This window comes from Anomaloglossus baeobatrachus, chromosome 6 (assembly GCF_048569485.1).
Source record: "Anomaloglossus baeobatrachus isolate aAnoBae1 chromosome 6, aAnoBae1.hap1, whole genome shotgun sequence".
Taxonomy (NCBI): Eukaryota; Metazoa; Chordata; class Amphibia; order Anura; family Aromobatidae; genus Anomaloglossus; species Anomaloglossus baeobatrachus.
In genome coordinates this window covers 69,551,941-69,575,304 of record NC_134358.1, presented here as the reverse complement: position 1 = coordinate 69,575,304, position 23,364 = coordinate 69,551,941, and the positions used below count along the sequence as shown (strand labels likewise).

General features: G+C 45.0%; 1 protein-coding gene across 50 annotated transcripts in view; it reads left to right on the top strand.

The window, feature by feature from the left end:
- Nucleotides 1-23,364, top strand: part of RIMS2 (regulating synaptic membrane exocytosis 2) — a 990,720-nt gene that overhangs the window by 612,265 nt on the left and 355,091 nt on the right. For all 50 annotated transcript variants that reach the window (XM_075353016.1, XM_075352970.1, XM_075352974.1 and 47 more), the window contains 2 exons: nt 13,313-13,412; nt 22,518-22,641. In XM_075353016.1, the coding sequence (XP_075209131.1) occupies nt 13,313-13,412; nt 22,518-22,641 (224 nt within the window). The remainder of the gene's footprint in view (nt 1-13,312; nt 13,413-22,517; nt 22,642-23,364) is intronic.

Genomic DNA, 23,364 nt, shown 5'->3' with positions numbered 1-23,364 from the left:
GAGGAAAAAAAAAGGCAAATTGGACATAATTTCACACAAAATCCCCAAAATGGGCAGGACAAAATTTTTTTATAAATTAGAATTATTTAGAATAAATAACTGCAATCAATCGCTTCCTATAACCATCAACAAGCTTCTTAAATCTCCCGCCTGGAAGTTTGGACCACTCTTCTTTTACAAACTGCTCAAGGTCTTTAAGATCTCCCCACGGTGTTGAATACGATTTAGATCTGGGCTCATTTCTGCCAATTCAAAACTCTCCAGTGCTTTGTTTCCATCCATTTCTTGGGTTTTAAGGCCCCGTTACATGCAACGACGTATCTTATCGTTAGCAACGTCGTTGCTTGTGACAGCAAGGAGCGACCGTTAACGATGGAAAATGCTCGCCTTATCGTCCATCGTTGATACGTCGTTCCTTTTCAAAAAATCATTGATTGTTGAGCACGCAGGTTGTTCGTCATTCCCGAGGCAGCACACATCGCTATGTTTGACACCTCGAGAGCGACGAACTACAGGTTACCATTGCCACCGGCAATGAGGAAGGAAGGAGGTGGGCGGGATGTTACGTCCCGCTCATCTCCGCCCCTCCACTTCTATTGGGCGGCCGCTTAGTGACGCCACTGTGACGCCGCACGAACCGCCCCCTTAGAAAGGAGGCGGTTCGCCGGCAATAGCGACGTCGCTAGGCAGGTAAGTCCGTGTGACAGCTCCGAACGATTTTGTGCGCCATGGGCAGCGATTTGCCCGTGACGCACAAACGATGGGGGTCGGGTGCTTTCACTAGCGATATTGCTGGGTGTAACACCCCTTTAGGTGAAGTTTGTTTGGGGTCTTTGTCCTTTCTGAAAGACCCATGACCTATGATGCAAGCTTTCTGACACTGGGCACTAAATGAAGACCCAAAATCCTTTGGTAATTTTCAGATTTCATGATGCCTTACACACAGTCGGTGCCAGACAGCCCCAAAACATCTTTGAACCTCCAACATACAGTATGTGGCTGTAGGTACAATGTTCTTTTCTTTGTGGACCTCATTCTGTAAATTGGTAAACTGTAGAATGATGTGCTTTTCCAAAAAGCTCCGTCTTGGTCTCATCAGTTTACAAGATACTTCCCCAGAAGGATTTTGGCTTACTTGCATACAATTTGGCAAACTGTAGTCTAGCTTTTTTATGTCTCTTTATCAGCGATGGGGTCCTCCTGGGTCTCCACCATAGAGTTTCATTTCATTTAAATGTCGACGGATAGTTCACGTTGACGTTGATGCATCCTGACCCTGCAGGACAGGTTGAATATCTTTGAAATTTAATTAGGGCAGCTTATCCACCATCCGGACTATCCTGAATTGCAACCTTTTATCAATTTGTCTCTATTGTCCTTGTGCAGGGAGATTAGCTACAACACCATGGATTTTAAACCTCTTGATTATGTTGTGCACCATGGATAAAGGAACATCAAGAGCTCTGGAGATGGATTTGTAGCCTTGAAATTGTTGATATTTTTCAGCAATCTTGGCTCTTAAGTCTTCAGACAGTTCTCTTTACTTTCTGAAGACTTAAGCGGGCTTTACACGCTGTGACATTGCTAGCATCGGCTAGCGATGTCAAGCACGATAGCACCCGCCCCCGTCGTACGTGCGATATTGTGTGATCGCTGCCGTAGCGAACATTATCGCTACGGCAGCGTCACGCGCACATACCTGGTCAGTGACGTCGCTCTGACCGCCGATCCGCCTCCTTTCTAAGGGGGCGGGTCGTGCGGCGTAACAGCATCGTCACACGGCAGCCGTCCAATAGCAGAGGAGGGGCGGAGATGCTCGGCCGTAACATGCTGCCCACCTCTTCCTTCCTCATTGCCGGTGGACGGAGGTAAGGAGATTTCAAGTCAATGAGAAAAGAATCCAGGGCACTGCTTCACACAATTATTCTCCTGTTTTACAGTTCAAATCACACTGGTGGAGATCGGTGCTCATGATAGAAAAGACAATGTTTCATATGAAATTGTAGAAAATGGCACTCACCAGATCTTGCTGTGCAGAAGATTATTTTATTCAAACGTGGAGGTTACATATGTGGGGGGGGCGGCGGGGAGGGAGTGCACGCCGGGCACGTCAGACGATGGCTGTTTCGCACTGAGTGTAAGTGCGAAACGGCCGTCGTCTGACGTGCCCGGCGTGCACTCCCTCCCCGCCGCCCCCCCCACACATGTAACCTCCACGTTTGAATAAAATAATCTTCTGCAGAGCAAGATCTGGTGAGTGCCATTTTCTACAATTTCATCGGAGGTAAGGAGATGTTCGTCGCTCCTGCGGTGTCACACACAGCGATGTGTGATGTCGCAGGAATGAGGAACAACATCACTAATAAACAGGCAACGATATTTGGTTTTAGGACGACCTCTCCAAAACCAACGAATTTTGCCTGTTTTGCGATCGTTTAAGATCGCTCGTACGTGTCACACGCTGCGATGTCGCTAAGGGCGCCGGGTGTGCGGCACTAACAACGTGACCCTGACGATAAATCATTAGCGATATCGCAGCGTGTAAAGCCCCCTTTAGAGTGGCACACACAGACACACAATACAAAGATTGAGTCAACTTCTCCCTATCTGGTTTTAGGTGTGATTTTCATATTGCCCACACCTGTTATTTGCCACAGGTGAGTTTGAACGAGCATGAAATGCATGAAACATAGTTGTTTACCCACAATGTTGGAAAGCTGCCAACAATTTTGTCCAGCCCTCTTTTGGGTTTTGTGTGAACTTATTTGCAATTTACCTTTTTTTTCTATTTTGTTTTATTTTGGTGGTTGTTCCAATTCAAATAAACAAGTGTATGAAAACATAAACATGTGAAATTGCAATAATTTTCTGGGAGAAATACTTCATTTTCTGGGACAATTTCAAGGCTTCCAACACTTTCGGCCATGTCTGTATAATGCACACCATCCATATTGCCTCAGTTTTGTAGCAGACTAATTGCAGACAGTATATTACATTCATCTGCGTTTTATACACTATGTGCAGAATTATTAGGCAAATGGGTATTTGATCATATGATAATTTTTATACATGTCGTCCTACTCCAAGCTGTATAGGCTTGAGAGCCAACTGCCAATTAAGTAAATCAGGTGATGTGCACCTCTGTAATGAGGAGGGGTGTGATGTAATGACATCAACACCCTATATAAGGTGTGCTTAATTATTAGGCAACTTCCTTTCCTTTAACAAAATGGGTCAGAAGAGAGATTTGACGGGCTCTGAAAAGTCCAAAATTGTGAGATGTCTTGCAGAGGGATGCAGCAGTCTTGAAATTGCCAAACTTTTGAAGCGTGATCACCGAACAATCAAGCGTTTCATGGCAAATAGAAAACAGGGTCGCAAGAAGCGTGTTGGGCAAAAAGCTGCAAAATAACTGCCCATGAATTGAGGAAAATCAAGTGTGAAGCTGCCAAGATGCCATTTGCCACCAGTTTGGCCATATTTCAGAGCTGCAACATTACTGGAGTATCAAAAAGCACAAGGTGTGCCATACTCAGGGACATGGCCAAGGTAAGGAAGGCTGAAAAATGACCACCTTTGAACAAGAAACATAAGATAAAACGTCAAGACTGGGCCAAGAAATATCTTAAGACTGATTTTTTAAAGGTTTTATGGACCGATGAAATGAGAGTGACTCTTGATGGGCCAGATGGATGGGCCAGAGGCTGGATCAGTAAAGGGCAGAGAGATCCACTCCGACTCAGACACCAGCAAGGTGGAGGTGGGGTACTGGTATGGGCTGGTATCATCAAAGATGAACTTGTGGGACCTTTTCGGGTTGAGGATGGAGTGAAGCTCAACTCCCAGACCTACTGCCAGTTTCTGGAAGACAACTTCTTCAAGCAGTGGTATAGGAAGAAGTCAGTATTGTTCAAGAAACACATGATTTTCATGCAGGACAATGCTCCATCACATGCATCCAACTACTCCACAGCGTGGCTGGCCAGTAAAGGTCTAAAAGATGAAAAAATAATGACATGGCCCCCTTGTTCACCTGATCTGAACCCCATAGAGAACCTGTGGTACTTCATAAAATGTAAGATCTACAGTGAGGGAAAACAGTACACCTCTCGGAACAGTGTCTGGAGGCTGTGGTGGCTGCTGCACGCAATGTTGATCGTAAACAGATCAAGCAACTGACAATCTATGGATGGTAGGCTGTTGAGTGTCATTATAAAGAAAGGTGGCTATATTGGTCACTAATTTTTTGGGGTTTTGTTTTTGCATGTCAGAAATGTTTATTTCTAAATTTTGTGCAGTTATATTGGTGAAAATAAACAAGTGAGATGGGAATATATTTGGTTTTTATTAAGTTGCCTAATAATTCTGCACAGTAATAGTTACCTACACAAACAGATATCCTTCTAAGATAGCCAAATCTAAAAAAACTCACCGCAACTTCCAAAAATATTAAGCTTTGATATTTATGAGTCTTTTGGGGTTGACTGAGAACATAGTTGTTGATCAATAATAAAAAGAAATCCTCTAAAATACAACTTGCCTAATAATTCTGCACACGGTGTAGATCTGGGTCCTCAATGGGAACCTCGTCTATTAATTCAGAATTCATTATTCGGATATTTGTAAATCATACAATCCCGATGAATATTTTTTTTTATCTCTTCATCCCTTTAGTGTGACAGTTTGTGAATAAAGGTGAAGTTGAGATATGGGAGAAGATAGTTGTCTTAGGCTACTTTCACACATCAGTTTTTTGGCATCAATCACAATCCGGTTTGTGCTTGACGCGACGGATCCGGTAAAAAAACGGATCTGTCTCATTTTTTTCCCTTCAGGCCAAAGGTTACTTGCTATGGAAGAGAAGAGAGAGAGAGAGATGCCCATAGGCATCTATTGTAAAAAAAGACGGACGGCGCCGTATCCGTCACCTTCCATTTTTTTGTTGGTCCCAAAAAAAACGTTGCTTTGGACATTGCTTCAGGTGGCCGCACAGACAATTTTTGCCGGATCCGGTGCACGCCGTATGAAACGTGAGGCCTTGCTGCACAATCAAGTGCTAATACAAGTCTATGAAGAAAAAACGGATCCGACGACAGATCCGTTTTATCCGCAATTCGCCGGATTGGGCCTGATGGCAAAAAACTGATGTGTGAAAGAGGCCTTATACAGACCCAGGCACATGCCCTACTGAACCTAACCTTGAACTCAGAATGATGTAATATACTGTATATATATTTAGTATTAGTGGGTTCTGTTCACTATCACTTTCCTAATATGACACATTGGCTGCTTTTCAGATGTACAGCTTAGTTTCCTATAAAATACTATGGATTATCAAACCTCCGTTTATTCTGAGCTTCATTAATCGGCTTTCTACAGTTTGGTAGAATATTTAATTAAAAAATAAAATTATATTTAATTGAGATATGATGTTATTTAGACAAAGCAAGGTCAGCAAAAATATGCATAAAATGCAAAATGCATAATGAGCCTTAAAAATTGTCCTATCCCTACGAAATATTTTGATTTTCCCCTAAGCAAAGGGAGGTACATTATCGATATATTGTTATGCTACTCCTCAGTGTAAAATTTGGGATCTCGACATTTCTTTACCATGTTAGGCCTAATGCACCAGCCAAGCAAGTGAACAGGAGCAGATCTAGCAATATTTGCTTCCCCATTCATAAGACACTTTATAGCCCCACTCCTTCCAAGAATGACCACAAAGCAACTAGCTACACCCACAGTTAGGGTATATTTGCACTACTCCTGTTCATTTTGTTCCCTTGAGTCACACAAGAATTCCACAAAAATAGGATCATTGCAAAGTTTCAACAGCAAGCTATATGATGGTTGGCCAAATCCACAGAGTTCAACATGACCGGCCAATACACTTGTTACATATCAATTGGCAGAACTCAGTCCAGTGGCAATGTGTGTATTCACTGGTCACTGGATGGGAGCCATTTGAACCACCTCCTACTGGTCACTGGTTGGGAGCCCTTTGAACCACCTCCTACTAGTCACTGGATGGGAGCCCTTTGAACCACCTCCTACTAGTCACGGGAAGAGAACCCTTTGAACCACCTCCTACTGGTCACTGGATGGGAGCCCTTTGAACCACCTCCTACTAGTCACGGGAAGATAACCCTTTGAACCACCTCCTACTAGTCACGGGAAGATAACCCTTTGAACCACCTCCTACTAGTTACGGAAAGAAAACCCTTTGAACCACCTCCTACTAGTCACGGGAAGAGAACACTTTCAACCACCTCCTACTGGTCACTGCATGGGAGCCCTTTGAACCACCTCCTACTGGTCACTTGATGGGAGCCCTTTGAACAACCTCCTACTGGTCACGGGAAGAGAACCCTTTGAACCACCTCCTACTGGTCACGGGAAGAGAACTCTTTGAACCACCTCCTACTGGTCACAGGAAGAGAACCCTTTGAACCACCTCCTACTTGTCACGGGAAGAGAACCCTGTGAACCACCTCCTACATGATGGAATCCCTGGCTTTACTTTGGAGTAGCTGGCTTGTTATGTCATCATTGTTGCGGTGTGATCACACCAGGCTGACTAATGAAGAGAAGAGCATCAGATGGTTACAGGTAGAAGGAAATTCACTGGGTTCCTGTCATGCCAGGGATGAGAGGACCCCTGGCGAGCAACGCAACACAAAGGGTACATCAGTTAAACAATACAACTGCTGCTTCTGTAATTAGGGAGAGGTGAGTGGGGTCACCGCCTATTACTCACCTGAGGCTGATCCCTGCACTCCCTAACATCCCTAGATGGGTCCTTCCCCCGTGTGCTGCCACAGGCCTAGACACTCACTGGCCTTGAACTTACCCTGACTAGTGCAAAGGCCAGCGAGACGCTAGTCTTGCCACTACAATAAAACAACATGAGGAATGTAAGACAAACAGGGGAAAGACACAACAAATAGTTCTCCACAGCTACTCAAGCAGGAAGCTTCTCAGCTGCAAAAGAAACAGCACAGCTTCTCCAGAGCCTGGCTCCTTGAAAGTGAGCTATAGCAGGCATAGGAGAGAGTGAGTTTATATATCGCAATGAGTAGCTGAAGCTGAGATTAACCGCTACAAGTTCATTTCAGCAGGATAGAAAAGAGACCTTAACCACTTCAGCCCCGAATGGATTTAAATACACTCCTACTCAGGATAAGTAAGTCTAAAATGGATCTGTGATCAACCAAACACTGATACCTTCTGATCCCCCCAAGGTCTCAGCTGGGCACACTCATTGCCTTTCAAAGGCCATAGTTTAACGATGTGGTCGCTGGACTGGGTCCTACACATTGGCTTGTACCATTTCTACTGGCAATGATCTGATATATATTGGGGCCACGTGTATAGGGGAGTCAGGGGAGATAACTGCCAGCCGCTCATGTAACAGCTATCTCTAGTGTGTGGCCTGCTTTAGGTTGTAAGATGACCCATTGTTGCCTTGTAGTGTTTCCGGCATTATTTATATTTTATTTTATTATATATATTTATTATTATTTATTATATATATTATAATATATATATATATTATATATATTTTATTTATTATATTTTATTATTTATGTATATTGGGAACAACGTCTTAATTTTTCAAGTATCATCATTGTTGTAACTATTGTTACTCTAAAGTTATGCTCCAAATTTATTAAATGGTGAATGCCTCCTAACAACTTTCACAAATTGTCACCTGTCTGACATTCAGGCAATTAAATTTGCTTCAAATTTTCACCGTATCTTCCTATTATAGTTATTAAATCTGGCATAAACTATATCATTTTCCAAATCTGTCAGGAGACAAAAAAAAAATAAAAATTTTGCCATATTTTAGTGCCATAGTTTGCATTAAAAATAGAGGCAATTATGTTATTAATGTGGCCTTGTGAGTGCTGTCCATGTGGCACTGCTGTAGTGTTTTCCCAGCTATACCCACGGGGGACTGATCTACTGTGCACTTTCTGCAGCAAAATTCTCTGTGGCAAAATCTGCACCAAATCATTTGGCTTCCTGTCCCAGCAATGGTGCAGATTTTCCCCCTATTGTGAATTTAAAATCCGCAGCACCAATCAAGTAGGGAACATTCACATAGCAGATTTAGTCCAAAATAATGTTGCCAGATGTTTGCAGAAAAGTTCTGCAACCATTCCATCAAAGGGAAACTGTCAAGTCCAATATGTACCCAGAACCACGAGCAGTTCAGAGTGCATAAAATCTAATCCCTCGTTAACTGTCCTTGTATCTAGTAGCATAGATAAAGAGATCTTTAGAAAAAGTATTTACAAAGATCCTTTGTGAGATGGAAATAAGCACAGGGACTAGTCACAAGGGCGTTATTTCCCCTGATTAGTCCGCTCTCTTAGCATGTTACATTCTATTCAATGCCCAGCATCATCGGCATGGACGCGCATACCTGTCCATTGTCACCGCCTCTGACACAGAGTTTAGGGCACTTCCGGTCATGCGCGCTAGACCTCTCTGAAGCCAGGACACGTACACCCGGATTCATAGTGCACATGACCGGAAGTGCACTGAGCCTATACCCGGCGTCAGAGTCGGTGACAACGGACATATCTATGCGCAATTATGCCGATGACGCTTGGCATTGAGTAGAATGTTAGCACTCCCACAGGGTGGATTAGTCGGGGGAAAGAACGCCCTTGGGACTAGTCCATGCGCTCATTTGCATGTCATAAAGGATCTTTAGAAATACTTTTTCTAAAGATCTCTTTATCTATGCTTCTAGATACAGGGACGGTTAGGCAGGGATTAGCAATATGCACCCAGACTGCTCATGGCTCTGAGGATATAGAGGACCTGGATAGGTTCCCTTTAATCAGAAAGGGACTTGCAAAAAATCAAATCTATGCTGTAGAATTAACCCTATTCAGAAGCATTCAGCAGCAGATTTCTTCAATAAATCTTACGTGTGTATATCTCCCTGTGATTGTGGTTTTCTGACAAACATTACGAGAAAGTTGGGGAAGCACAAAGAAAATATAGCACGTAGCTTATTTAGGCTGGGTTCACATGTTCTGTAATCATCCATTATCACAGATGCGTTAACGATCAGTTGTCAAAACGGATCCGTTACAGACGCAAGCACAATGGATGGGTAAAAAGTAGGGATGATCGAATACCTCAAATATTCGGCAACGCCCATATTCGCCAAATAGATCGCCGCTATTCGACTATTTGCGAATATTGGAAGCGCAATGTAAAGCTTGCTTTCCACGCTGCGATATCATTACCGATATCGCCGTCGTGCGTTCCCGCCTTCATCGGTTGTGCGTCACGGGCAAATCGCTGTCCGTGGCGCACAACATCGCTTGGACCCGTGACACATACTTACCTGCCTAGCGACGTCGCTGTGACCACCGAACCGCCTCCTTTCTAAGGGGGCGGTTCATTCGGCGTCACAGCGACGTCACTAAGCGGCCGCCTGATAGAAGCCGGAGGGGGCGGAGATGAGCGGCCGTAACATCCCGCTCACCTCCTTCCTTCCTCATTGCGGGTGGCCGCAGGGACGGTGATGTTCCTCGTTCCTGCGGTGTCACACGTAGCGATGTGTGCTGCCACAGGAACGACGAACAACCTGCGTACTGCAACAGCAACGATATTTGACAACGTGTCAACGATCAACAATAAGGTGAGTATTTTTGATCATTAGCGGTCGCTCGTACGTGTCACACGCAACGACGTCGCTAATGAGGCCGGATGTGCGTCACGAAATCCGTGACCCCAACGGCATCGCGTGTAAGGCGGCCTTAAGGGGTACTTTGCACACTACGACATCGCAGGTGCGTTGTCGGGGGGGTCAAATTGAAAGTGACGCACATCCGGCATCGCAGGCGACATCGTAGTGTGTAAAGCCTAGATGATACGATTAACGAGGGCAAAAGCGTCGTAATCGTATCATCGGTGCAGCGTCGGCGTAATCCATAATTACGCTGACGCGACGGTCCGATGTTGTTCCTCGCTCCAGCAGCAGCACACATCGCTGTGTGTGAAGCCGCAGGAGCGAGTAACATCTCCTACCGGCGTCACCGCGGCTCCCATAGGATATGCGGAAGGGAGAAGGTGGGCGGGATGTTTACATCCTGCTCATCTCTGCCCCTCCGCTCCTATTGGCCGCCTGCCGTGTGACGTCGCAGTGACGCCGTACGACCCGCCCCCTTAATAAGGAGGCGGGTCGCCGGCCAGAGCAACGTCCCAGGACAGGTGAGTCCATGTGAAGCTGCCGTAGCGATAATGTTCGCTACGGCAGCTATCACAAGGATATCGCAGCTGCGACGGGGGCGGGGACTATCGCGCTCGGCATCGCAGCATCGGCTTGCGATGTTGCAGCGTGCAAAGTACCCCTTAGTCTATGGGAAACCTGAATAGTTGCCGAATAGCAACTATTCTGGCTTCCCATAGACTTACATTGCGCATCGAATATTCGCATAATGGCGACCTATTCGTTGGATATTCGCGAAGCCGAATATTACCGAATATTTGTGATATTCGATCATCCCTAGTAAAGAGCAATCAATTAACAGATCTGTTGTCCATGGACTCCAATGTTAAAAAAACGGATCTGGCAGAAATCGGTTTCCCATTGAATCTGTTGTAACGGATGACTACAGGACATGTGAACTTAAGGGGGCTTTACACGGTAGCTAGCAATTACTAGCGATAACGACCGTGTAAGTACCCGCCCCCGTCGCGCATGCGATTGTTTGTGATCGCTGCCGTAGCGTCACACATACTTACCTGGTCGGCGGCGTCGCTGTGACTGCCGAACAATCCCTCCTTCAAGGGGGAGGGACGTTCGGCATCACAGCGACGTCACCGCAACGTCACTAAGCGGCCGGCCAATCAAAGCAGAGGGGCGGAGATGAGCAGGACGTAACATCCCGCCCACCTCCTTCCTTCCTCATTGGGGCCGGCGGCAGGTAAGGAGATGTTCCTCGCTCATGCGGTGTCACACATAGCGATGTGTGCTGCCGCATGAGCGATGAACCACAACGCTAAACAACCCTTACCGATTTTTGACTTTGGGACGACCTCTCCATGGTGAACGATTTTCACCATTTTTGAGGTCGCCTAAGGTCGCTGGTAAGTATTACACGCTGCGATATCGTTAATGACGCCGGATGTGCGTCACTAACAACTTGACCCCGGCGACCAAACATTAACGATATCGTAGCGCGTAAAGCCCCCTTTAGTCTTACTTGGGTTTTGGTAAATTCAAGTATTTGTACGAAAAGAAATTTGAATCTCTTATTTTCTACCAAGGCCGATTGCTCCTTTACTGGTTACAAGTCTATGCTTCCTACTTGCCATCCATCACTACTGGCATGTAATACGTTAATAATGGTTATCGAAATGAAGTTTACTCTTAGAAAATCAGAACTGTTGCTTTCCGCGCCCTCGGTGTGTAGCACCTCCAGATTTGGCTCATAAAGCTGTTACGATTCCAGGGATTCTCTTCACTCCAAATTTCTTTAGCACAAACTACATGTTCTAAAACAGACACGTCCTCAGTCCTGAGCCGCACAAATGAATGTGTCAGTCTTCTCAGAAATAATTTAACACCTAGAAACATAGCATTTGAAGACATAAAAGCTTTGCTTGGCACATGCAATCTGCCAATTTTTCTCTTTGTTGCAGAACCACAGACCTTCTGCTATTTGATCTTTGCTTCTATTCATAATAGCCTCCTGCATCTCCCCAGGATTTTGAGTTCTTTTATTGTCTATGCTTCCATATCATGTGCTGAGAGGGTATTTTATGAATAAAAGTCCTAGTCTAAAAGTAGAACATCCTCAAGTGTCCCGGAGCCTCCAGCACTGCAGCTTTGGATCATGACCTCTTGTTCTAAATTTGTTTCCCTCTGAAATCTGTTCACTTTCTTTAATCATTGAATCCCTTGATATGCTGATAAACAAGCCTTTATGTAAACCTCCAAGTTTCATATCCACCTATACATCTATATACATCTTATTATATCCCTGGATACCTTGGCGTTTTTTGTGTTTCTCAAGGAGTGTAGAAGATTCATGATTTGTTGGTTAAAATGTACAATAAACTATCAAACACCTTGCCATCCTAAAGGGGGCTTTACACGCTACGATATGGTTAATGTTTTGTCGTCGGGGTCACGTTGTTAGTGACGCACATCCGGCGTCATTAACGATATTGCAGCGTGTGACACTGACCAGCGACCTTAAGCGACCTCAAAAATGGTGAAAATCGTTCACCATGGAGAGGTCGTCCCAAACTCAAAAATCGGTAAGGGTTGTTTATCCAGGTGGTTCATCGCTCATGCAGCAGCACACATCGCTATGTGTGACACCGCAGGAGCGAGGAACATCTCCTTACCTGCCGCCGGCCACAATGCGGAAGGAAGGAGGTGGGCGGGATGTTACGTCCTTCTCATCTCGGCCCCTCCGCTTTGATTGGCCATCCGCTTAGTGACGTTGCGGTGACGTCGCTGTGATGCAGAACATCCCTCCCCCTTGAAGGAGGGATTGTTCGGCAGTCACAGCGCCGCCGCCGACCAGGTAAGTATGTGTGACGCTGCCGTAGCGATAATGTTCGCTACGGCAGCGATCACAAACAATCGCATGCGCGACGGGGCGGGTACTTACACGCTCGCTATCGCTACAAATTGCTAGCGATATCGCTACCGTGTAAAGCCCCCTTAAGTGTTGGCAAGACACAATCCATGTAACATGGATTTGTCTGTTACCAAAGAAGCCTAATACATGATTTTGGACAGTCATATGAATGTATACCTCATCGAATAAAAACCATGAAGCACATCAGAAGTATTTTCATCTTTGAGGTTAATGTCAGGAGGCCAATATACTTTAAAATACACAATGAACTATGAAGCCCCCTGCCATCCTAAGCGTTGGCAAGAAACAATGCATGTAACATGGATTTGTGTGTTACCAAAGAAGCCTAAAACATGATTTTGGACAGTCATATGGATATATACCTCATCAAATAAACACCATGAAGCACATCAGAAGTCTTTCCATCTTTGAGGTTATTGGCAGGAGGCCCCCATACTTCTACCAACTAGTTTTCAAGGTCCTTCTCCCCAACCCTAACATATATAGATTAGATGCATGACCACCATCTTCAGACATTGGCCTAAAAAAAACCAGATCATCACAATTTGATCTTTTAGGAGATATTGGGATTAGAGACCAATAGGACACCCAAGCCCTCCAACTATCATCAAACTTCTTCAGGCGTGTTACATTTCTTTTAACATATAATTTTGTGTTTCTCTTAGGTTGTAGGAGGTAAAATGTCAGAGACTGGTCATCTCTGCGCTTATATCACCAAAGTGAAGAAAGGGAGCCTGGCGGACACTGTTGGAAGACTACGGCCAGGTATTACTCTATTATATACCTTGCTGACTGTTGCATGGGATCACTGGGAGTTAAAATAATTATCTGGGACTTTGATTATTTTTTTTCATATGAGGTTAAGAGCGAGGTTAAGAACTAATTACCTATCTGTTCTGCCTGTCAACAATTTCTGCCGGCTCAGGCGGTAACTTTCCGACTTTGTTTGACCTCACATCAAAAGAGCAATGTTTCTTCTTCCGGACGGGGTGTCACTGCTGACGCCATGCTGATTGACAGCCGTCGCCTCACAGTTAAGCATGATGGAGATGGCTGTCAGTCAACATGACTTTGGCAGAGACACCATATCGACAGAGCAGAAGAGAAGAATCTGCTCTAGCGGCTGGAAGAGATCGGGCAGAATAGGCAACTACCTGCCTTGTAGGTTCTTAGCCTTATATGAAAAAATAAGCAAATCCTGGACAACTCCTTTAAAAACATTCAAAGAAAGGAAGTTTTAGCAATTATTTATTTTAGTAAACACATTGTTGCAAAAATATAGTGAAATTTTATTGACCAAACCACAAAAATGCATTGAAAAAAAAAAATGGCTTCCAAGGGGTGATCTTCTCAAAGTAGATAGGTTGTATGTATAATAAATATATGGTGGAACTGAAAATCTGTCACATGAAATCTGGAAATGAGACTTCTTCCTTAAAGAGGTTTCTTTGATGACCTTGATTAGTGCTATGGTGGGAAAAATAGATATTAGCCAGAAAGACAAACGTCCTACCTAAATTGTCATCCCCCACAGAAAAATATATTTTTTAGTATTAGTTGTGCCACGTTAGAGTAGCTGTCTCATTTGGATAAGCCTTTTATAGATTGAAGTATTTGGCAATCCGCACATCATAGAGGCCCAGCTTGGTGATGAGCTGACGGATTAGCTGTGATCAGTATCCAAAATAGTTTGTATTATATGGCTCCCATTTAAATGAAGGGGCAACTTTGTAATGACAGGAGGAGGAGGCACTCTCTGAAGAAGTTCTGCAGTGGCTCAAAGAAGGGGAAAAGACAAATTGGACTCCCTTCTATGATGTTTATATGCTTTAATGAGACACATGGAAAAGGGTAGCTTCTTTAAGAAACAATAGCATACTTCCCACCCTGCCTTGTAGACCCAATGTCTTTGAAAAATCTGAGAACTGTTTGTCATTCTTACTTTTTTCTTTGGAAATGTAACCATGCTTGGAAAACACTGCCCGAGCTCCTTGCGTCACTTTTATCACTTCCTTAATGTAGCGCCGGTGTCCCTGTACTACCTGCAGGGACGCTGTCTTACTAACTGCCTTGCCCGAGATGTGCCCTCCGCTGCTGCCATGCGACCGTCAACGTGTGCTCCTACTCCTCCCTCCTCCGGGGCCTGTGCACGCCACACAGGTCCCTGCGGATATGCTTTTAGGGTGTGCTTTTCTTAAAGTGCTTGCGCGGTATTTCCTGGAAATGCCGCTCAACCTATGGCTGAGAGGCACTAGGTAATTAAGGCATCCTCCCATTAGGGGAGGTGCCTGCACAACGTCTCTAGTTAGCTAATCTTACAGTCTGCTAGCTAGTTGTCAGGTTCCCGTGCTCCTGTCCAATTACCTATTCCAGTTTCCGCCTTCCCATTCCTCTCTGTCCTTGCTGTGCCCACCATACCTGTCTGTACCTGCCTTTCCTGTGTGCCTCGGTCAGACAGTCTCCTGTCCTGGGGGTCAGCTGCCACAGTCCCGGTCACTGCCCTGGGAGCCGTACCTGGCCTCTGCCTCGCAGCAGGCGCTTAGTTAAGCCCCTCCAACTAAAGGGTAATCCTGGGTGCCCCTGTGGACAAGTGGGTCGAGCGTTACACTTAGATTTTTGATTTTGTAAATTTACATCCAGTTGATCTATGAAAAAAAGGAAAACAGGAGATAGGTGTCAATTAATTTGGAAGGTTTGGAGATGAGTCCTTCTATGACATTCATTAGGTTCTTCAGTTGTCATACCATTTCCACAGGGGACGAAGCAATGTTTGGGTCAGCGGTTCGGGAAGAAGGAAACAATTTGAGACGTCCTTCAGTTCTTTTTCAGAAATTACATTATTTGGTCCTGGTAGCAGGCTAACTCAACACGACCTCTACTTTAGCTTCATCCAATCGTTGTCTAATAGAGACTATTGTTCTCCCCATTGTGGTGGCACAATCTCCAAACGCAGTAGGATACAGTGTCATCCTATTAGGGGTCAGGTCAGCGAAAAGCCATTCACGTCATTATTACACTCTCAAGAGATCCACAGCGCTCAGAGTTGAGGGTTAAAATGTGCATTTGTCAGTCTGAATAAATCACTTTATCGCCCCTTACCGCAGTCATGTCATTCTCGAACAGTGAGCAGTTTGGGTTTGCGGGAATGATTTATGTTGCTAATTTCCTTTACAATCCTTACTGTACGGTGTAGCCGAGCTTATCTGAGCCGTCCGAGCACCGCAGTTTGGATGTTGTAATTTGTGCTATCTGTGGATGTTTCAATAAAGCCAAAACGATCTAATTTGTATGTTTAGTAAAATGTCCAAAAATAGTCAAGAGTCTTCTTCATGTCTCACCTGTTCATTAACTGTTCAGGTTAATTAAGCGGCAGTACCCATGATGTGGCACCCCATTATACACCTCTATCCTGAAGACAAGTTCTAAGACATGGACATCAGGCAGTAGCGTGCTACACCCTTGTCCTGCTCTGCGTGAACCGAGTCCAAAAATTATCTGCCCGCCAAATGTATTGAATGTATTACAATAATTTGCATTAAATAGACTGCTCCGTTAAAGTTGAGATGACCATGGTGTAATTTTGAAGGGTTTAGGAAACTTCTGTCCCCCCTGGCTGCAGTTTGTTTAAAAAAAAAAAAAAAAAAAAAAAAAAAAGACTGTGCGATACTCCTCCTCCCCAGGTCCAGCACAGAGTCTTCACCACTGTTCCTGGTGTCTGTGATTGTCTGCAGCCCTGATGTCATGTCGATAGTGTTGCAGCCAATAAGTGAGCTCAGCAGCTATGAGTGCTTGTCCCGTCAACGCAAGCAGAACCTCTAAGCTCAGTTATTGGCTCCAGTCATGGCAAAATGATGTCAGTGCTTCAGATAATCACATACACTGGGAGCAGCAGTGGAAACTCATCCTCCCCAGGTCCAGTTCAGAGTCTCTGCCACTGTTCCTGATGTCGTTTTTTGTTTGCAGCGCTGAGGCCATGTCGGTAATGTTGCAGACAATAATAGAGCCTCTGAACTCACTTATTGGCTCCAGTTATAGCGCCATGATGTGAGCGCTGCAGACAATCACATACACTAGGATCAGCTGCTTCTCTCTGTATTATACAGTCCGCGGTGCTTCTTGCTGCTTCTCTCTGTATTATACAGTCCGCGGTGCTTCTTGCTGCTTGTCTATGTATTATACAGTCCGCGGTGCTTCTTGCTGCTTCTCTCTGTATTATACAGTCCGCGGTGCTTCTTGCTGCTTCTCTCTGTATTATATAGACCGCGGTGCTTCTTGCTGCTTCTCTCTGTATTATACAGTCCGCGGTGCTTCTTGCTGCTTCTCTCTGTATTATATAGACCGCGGTGCTTCTTGCTGCTTGTCTCTGTATTATACAGTCCGCGGTGCTTCTTGCTGCTTCTCTCTGTATTATACAGTCCGCGGTGCTTCTTGCTGCTTCTCTCTGTATTATACAATCCGCGGTGCTTCTTGCTGCTTGTCTCTGTATTATATAGACCACGGTTCTTCTTGCTGCTTGTCTCTGTATTATACAGTCCGCGGTGCTTCTTGCTGCTTCTCTCTGTATTATACAGTCCGCGGTGCTTCTTGCTGCTTGTCTATGTATTATACAGTCCGCGGTGCTTCTTGCTGCTTGTCTCTGTATTATACAGTCCGCGATGCTTCTTGCTGCTTGTCTCTGTATTATATAGACCGCGATGCTTCATGCTACTTCTCTCTGTATTATACAGTCCGCGGTGCTTCTTGCTGCTTGTCTCTGTATTATACAGTCCGCGATGCTTCTTGCTGCTTGTCTCTGTATTATATAGACCGCGGTGCTTCTTGCTGCTTCTCTCTGTATTATACAGTCCGCGGTGCTTCTTGCTGCTTCTCTCTGTATTATACAGACCGCGGTGCTTCTTGCTGCTTCTCTCTGTATTATACAGACCGCGATGCTTCTTGCTGCTTCTCTCTGTATTATACAGACCGCGGTGCTTCTTACTGCTTCTCTCTGTATTATACAGACCGCGATGCTTCTTGCTGCTTGTCTCTGTATTATATAGACCACGCACGGTTCTTCTTGCTGCTTCTCTCTGTATTATACAGTCCGCGGTGCTTCTTGATGCTTCTCTCTGTATTATACAGTCCGCGGTGCTTCTTGCTGCTTCTCTCTGTATTATACAGTCCGCGGTGCTTCTTGCTGCTTCTCTCTGTATTATACAGTCCGCGGTGCTTCTTGCTGCTTCTCTCTGTATGATACAGTCCGCGGTGCTTCTTGCTGCTTGTCTCTGTATTATACAGTCCGCGGTGCTTCTTGCTGCTTCTCTCTGTATTATACAGACCGCGATGCTTCTTGCTGCTTGTCTCTGTATTATACAGTCCGCGATGCTTCTTGCTGCTTGTCTCTGTATTATACAGACCGCGGTGCTTCTTGCTGCTTTTCTCTGTATTATATAGACCACGATTCTTCTTGCTGCTTGTCTCTGTATTATACAGTCCGCGATGCTTCTTGCTGCTTGTCTCTGTATTATATAGACCGCGGTGCTTCTTGCTGCTTCTCTCTGTATTATACAGTCCGCGGTGCTTCTTGCTGCTTCTCTCTGTATTATACAGACCGCGGTGCTTCTTGCTGCTTCTCTCTGTATTATACAGACCGCGATGCTTCTTGCTGCTTCTCTCTGTATTATACAGACCGCGGTGCTTCTTACTGCTTCTCTCTGTATTATACAGACCGCGATGCTTCTTGCTGCTTTTCTCTGTATTATATAGACCGCGGTGCTTCTTGCTGCTTGTCTCTGTATTATACAGTCCGCGGTGCTTCTTGCTGCTTCTCTCTGTATTATACAGTCCGCGGTGCTTCTTGCTGCTTCTCTCTGTATTATACAGTCCGCGGTGCTTCTTGCTGCTTTTCTCTGTATTATACAGTCCGCGGTGCTTCTTGCTGCTTCTCTCTGTATTATACAGTCCGCGGTGCTTCTTGCTGCTTGTCTCTGTATTATACAGTCCGCGGTGCTTCTTGCTGCTTCTCTCTGTATTATACAGACCGCGATGCTTCTTGCTGCTTGTCTCTGTATTATACAGTCCGCGATGCTTCTTGCTGCTTGTCTCTGTATTATACAGACCGCGGTGCTTCTTGCTGCTTGTCTCTGTATTATATAGACCACGATTCTTCTTGCTGCTTGTCTCTGTATTATACAGTCCGCGATGCTTCTTGCTGCTTTTCTCTGTAATTTATAGACCGGGATGCTTCTTGCTGCTTGTCTATGTATTATACAGTCCGCGGTGCTTCTTGCTGCTTCTCTCTGTATTATACAGTCCGCGGTGCTTCTTGCTGCTTCTCTCTGTATTATACAGTCCGCGGTGCTTCTTGCTGCTTCTCTCTGTATTATACAGTCCGCGGTGCTTCTTGCTGCTTCTCTCTGTATTATACAGTCCGCGGTGCTTCTTGCTGCTTGTCTCTGTATTATATAGACCACGCACGGTTCTTCTTGCTGCTTCTCTCTGTATTATACAGTCCGCGATGCTTCTTGCTGCTTTTCTCTGTAATTTATAGACCGGGATGCTTCTTGCTGCTTGTCTATGTATTATACAGTCCGCGGTGCTTCTTGCTGCTTCTCTCTGTATTATACAGTCCCCGGTGCTTCTTGCTGCTTCTCTCTGTATTATACAGTCCGCGGTGCTTCTTGCTGCTTCTCTCTGTATTATACAGTCCGCGATGCTTCTTGCTGCTTGTCTCTGTATTATATAGACCGCGGTGCTTCATGCTACTTCTCTCTGTATTATACAGTCCGCGGTGCTTCTTGCTGCTTCTCTCTGTATTATACAGACCGCGGTGCTTCTTGCTGCTTCTCTCTGTATTATACAGTCCGCGGTGCTTCTTGCTGCTTCTCTCTGTATTATACAGACCGCGATGCTTCTTGCTGCTTTTCTCTGTATTATATAGACCGCGGTGCTTCTTGCTGCTTGTCTCTGTATTATACAGTCCGCGGTGCTTCTTGCTGCTTCTCTCTGTATTATACAGACCGCGGTGCTTCTTGCTGCTTGTCTCTGTATTATACAGTCCGCGGTGCTTCTTGCTGCTTCTCTCTGTATTATACAGTCCGCGGTGCTTCTTGCTGCTTCTCTCTGTATTATACAGACCGCGATGCTTCTTGCTGCTTCTCTCTGAATTATACAGTCCGCGGTGCTTCTTGCTGCTTCTCTCTGTATTATACAGTCCGCGGTGCTTCTTGCTGCTTCTCTCTGTATTATACAGTCCGCGGTGCTTCTTTCTGCTTCTCTCTGTATTATACAGTCCGCGGTGCTTCTTGCTGCTTCTCTCTGTATTATACAGACCGCGATGCTTCTTGCTGCTTTTCTCTGTATTATATAGACCGCGGTGCTTCTTGCTGCTTGTCTCTGCATTATACAGTCCGCGGTGCTTCTTGCTGCTTCTCTCTGTATTATACAGACCGCGATGCTTCTTGCTGCTTCTCTCTGTATTATACAGTCCGCGGTGCTTCTTGCTGCTTCTCTCTGTATTATACAGTCCGCGGTGCTTCTTGCTGCTTCTCTCTGTATTATACAGTCCGCGGTGCTTCTTGCTGCTTGTCTCTGTATTATATAGACCACGCACGGTTCTTCTTGCTGCTTCTCTCTGTATTATACAGTCCGCGGTGCTTCTTGCTGCTTCTCTCTGTATTATACAGTCCGCGGTGCTTCTTGCTGCTTCTCTCTGTATTATACATACCGCAATGCTTCTTGCTGCTTCTCTCTGTATTATACAGTCCGCGGTGCTTCTTGCTGCTTCTCTCTGTATTATACAGTCCGCGGTGCTTCTTGCTGCTTCTCTCTGTATTATACAGTCCGCGGTGCTTCTTGCTGCTTCTCTCTGTATTATACAGTCCGCGGTGCTTCTTGCTGCTTCTCTCTGTATTATACAGACCGCGATGCTTCTTGCTGCTTCTCTCTGTATTATACAGTCCGTGGTGCTTCTTGCTGCTTCTCTCTGTATTATACAGTCCGCGGTGCTTCTTGCTGCTTCTCTCTGTATTATACAGTCCGCGGTGCTTCTTGCTGCTTCTCTCTGTATTATACAGTCCGCAGTGCTTCTTGCTGCTTCTCTCTGTATTATACAGTCCGCGGTGCTTCTTGCTGCTTCTCTCTGTATTATACAGACCGCGATGCTTCTTGCTGCTTCTCTCTGTATTATACAGTCCGCGGTGCTTCTTGCTGCTTCTCTCTGTATTATACAGTCCGCGGTGCTTCTTGCTGCTTCTCTCTGTATTATACAGTCCGCGGTGCTTCTTGCTGCTTCTCTCTGTATTATACAGTCCGCGGTGCTTCTTGCTGCTTCTCTCTGTATTATACAGTCCGCGGTGCTTCTTGCTGCTTCTCTCTGTATTATACAGTCCGCGGTGCTTCTTGCTGCTTCTCTCTGTATTATACAGACCGCGATGCTTCTTGCTGCTTTTCTCTGTATTATATAGACCGCGGTGCTTCTTGCTGCTTGTCTCTGCATTATACAGTCCGCGGTGCTTCTTGCTGCTTCTCTCTGTATTATACAGACCGCGATGCTTCTTGCTGCTTCTCTCTGTATTATACAGTCCGCGGTGCTTCTTGCTGCTTCTCTCTGTATTATACAGTCCGCGGTGCTTCTTGCTGCTTCTCTCTGTATTATACAGTCCGCGGTGCTTCTTGCTGCTTGTCTCTGTATTATATAGACCACGCACGGTTCTTCTTGCTGCTTCTCTCTGTATTATACAGTCCGCGGTGCTTCTTGCTGCTTCTCTCTGTATTATACAGTCCGCGGTGCTTCTTGCTGCTTCTCTCTGTATTATACATACCGCAATGCTTCTTGCTGCTTCTCTCTGTATTATACAGTCCGCGGTGCTTCTTGCTGCTTCTCTCTGTATTATACAGACCGCGATGCTTCTTGCTGCTTCTCTCTGTATTATACAGTCCGTGGTGCTTCTTGCTGCTTCTCTCTGTATTATACAGTCCGCGGTGCTTCTTGCTGCTTCTCTCTGTATTATACAGTCCGCGGTGCTTCTTGCTGCTTCTCTCTGTATTATACAGTCCGCGGTGCTTCTTGCTGCTTCTCTCTGTATTATACAGTCCGCGGTGCTTCTTGCTGCTTCTCTCTGTATTATACAGTCCGCGGTGCCTCTTGCTGCATCTCTCTGTATTATACAGTCCGTGGTCCTTCTTGCTGCTTCTCTCTGTATTATACAGTCCGCGGTGCTTCTTGCTGCATCTCTCTGTATTATACAGTCCGTGGTCCTTCTTGGTGCATCTCTCTGTATTATACAGTCCGTGGTCCTTCTTGCTGCTTCTCTCTGTATTATACAGTCCGTGGTTCTTCTTGCTGCTTCTCTCTGTATTATACAGTCCGCGGTGCTTCTTGCTGCTTCTCTCTGTATTATACAGACCGCGATGCTTCTTGCTGCTTCTCTCTGTATTATACAGTCCGTGGTCCTTCCTGCTGCTTCTCTCTGTATTATACAGACCGCGATGCTTCTTGCTGCTTTTCTCTGTATTATATAGACCGCGGTGCTTCTTGCTGCATCTCTCTGTATTATACAATCTGTGGTCCTTCTTGCTGCTTCTCTCTGTATTATATAGACCGGGATGCTTCTTGCTGCTTCTCTCTGTATTATACAGTCCGCGGTGCTTCTTGCTGCTTCTCTCTGTATTATACACCACTGCTTTTACTACCGACTTTGCTTGGGCAATTAATCCAGACAATCTAAAAACGAAGTGCTCATCCAGAATTGTGGTTGTCAATCATTCCTCTATAGATTTGCAATATTACTATTCTGATGTTTAATGGGGTTGTCTCATCACAGACCCAAAATGTGATTTACGATGAAGGCCACAGCTTTAAGTAACGTGTGTACAATAATTTGCCTTCAGGTGATGAAGTTTTAGAATGGAATGGGCGGATTTTACAAGGCGCCACTTTCGAAGAAGTTTACAATATCATTCTGGAGTCCAAACCCGAGGCACAAGTAGAATTAGTGGTCTCCAGACCGATAGGGTGAGTAAATGTGAAGGACATTATTTATTGTGTGTAGGTTAAAGGGGCCATGTGGTAATAATAATAGAGTAAAATAACGTGCGTATCATAGATGAGCGGCTGACAATGGGCAACCGGTAGACGGACCAAACTCAATCATGCCATACAGTTTGCATCGGTTAGTGTAAAAGGGCCATAAATGAGAGATAATTAACATGTTATATTGTCGAACAGGATTTATTATGGACCAAAATCCATCCATGTAAATCGTCAATAAATTTTGTAGGTTTTCTCAAACCCTTTATAGTCGACGGGGTCCGTGGTTGCTGTTGATGCCCGCCTTTTAAGGGATCCAGCATTTTCATTTTCTACTCCTGTGATAGACCAAATGTAAACAGAACCGCAGTCATACTTAACCAAGCATTTCATGACTAATGAGTATAGAGTTAAAGGGTTCTTCCCATCTTCAAGATCCTATCCTAATATGCAGTAGGTGTAATAATAATAATATTAGCAAATGCCTTTAAGTAGAAATGTAGTATAGTTCTCCTGATTCATTATGTCACTTACTTCATGTGCAGGGCATTGCAGGACCTTAGATATCCATGGTTACGACCATCAGCAACTATCTAAGGTCCTGCAGTGCCCTGCACATGAGGCAAGTGAATCAGAAGAACTATACTACATTTCTAATTGGAGATATTTTGTAATAGTAATATAATTACACCTACTACATACAAGTAT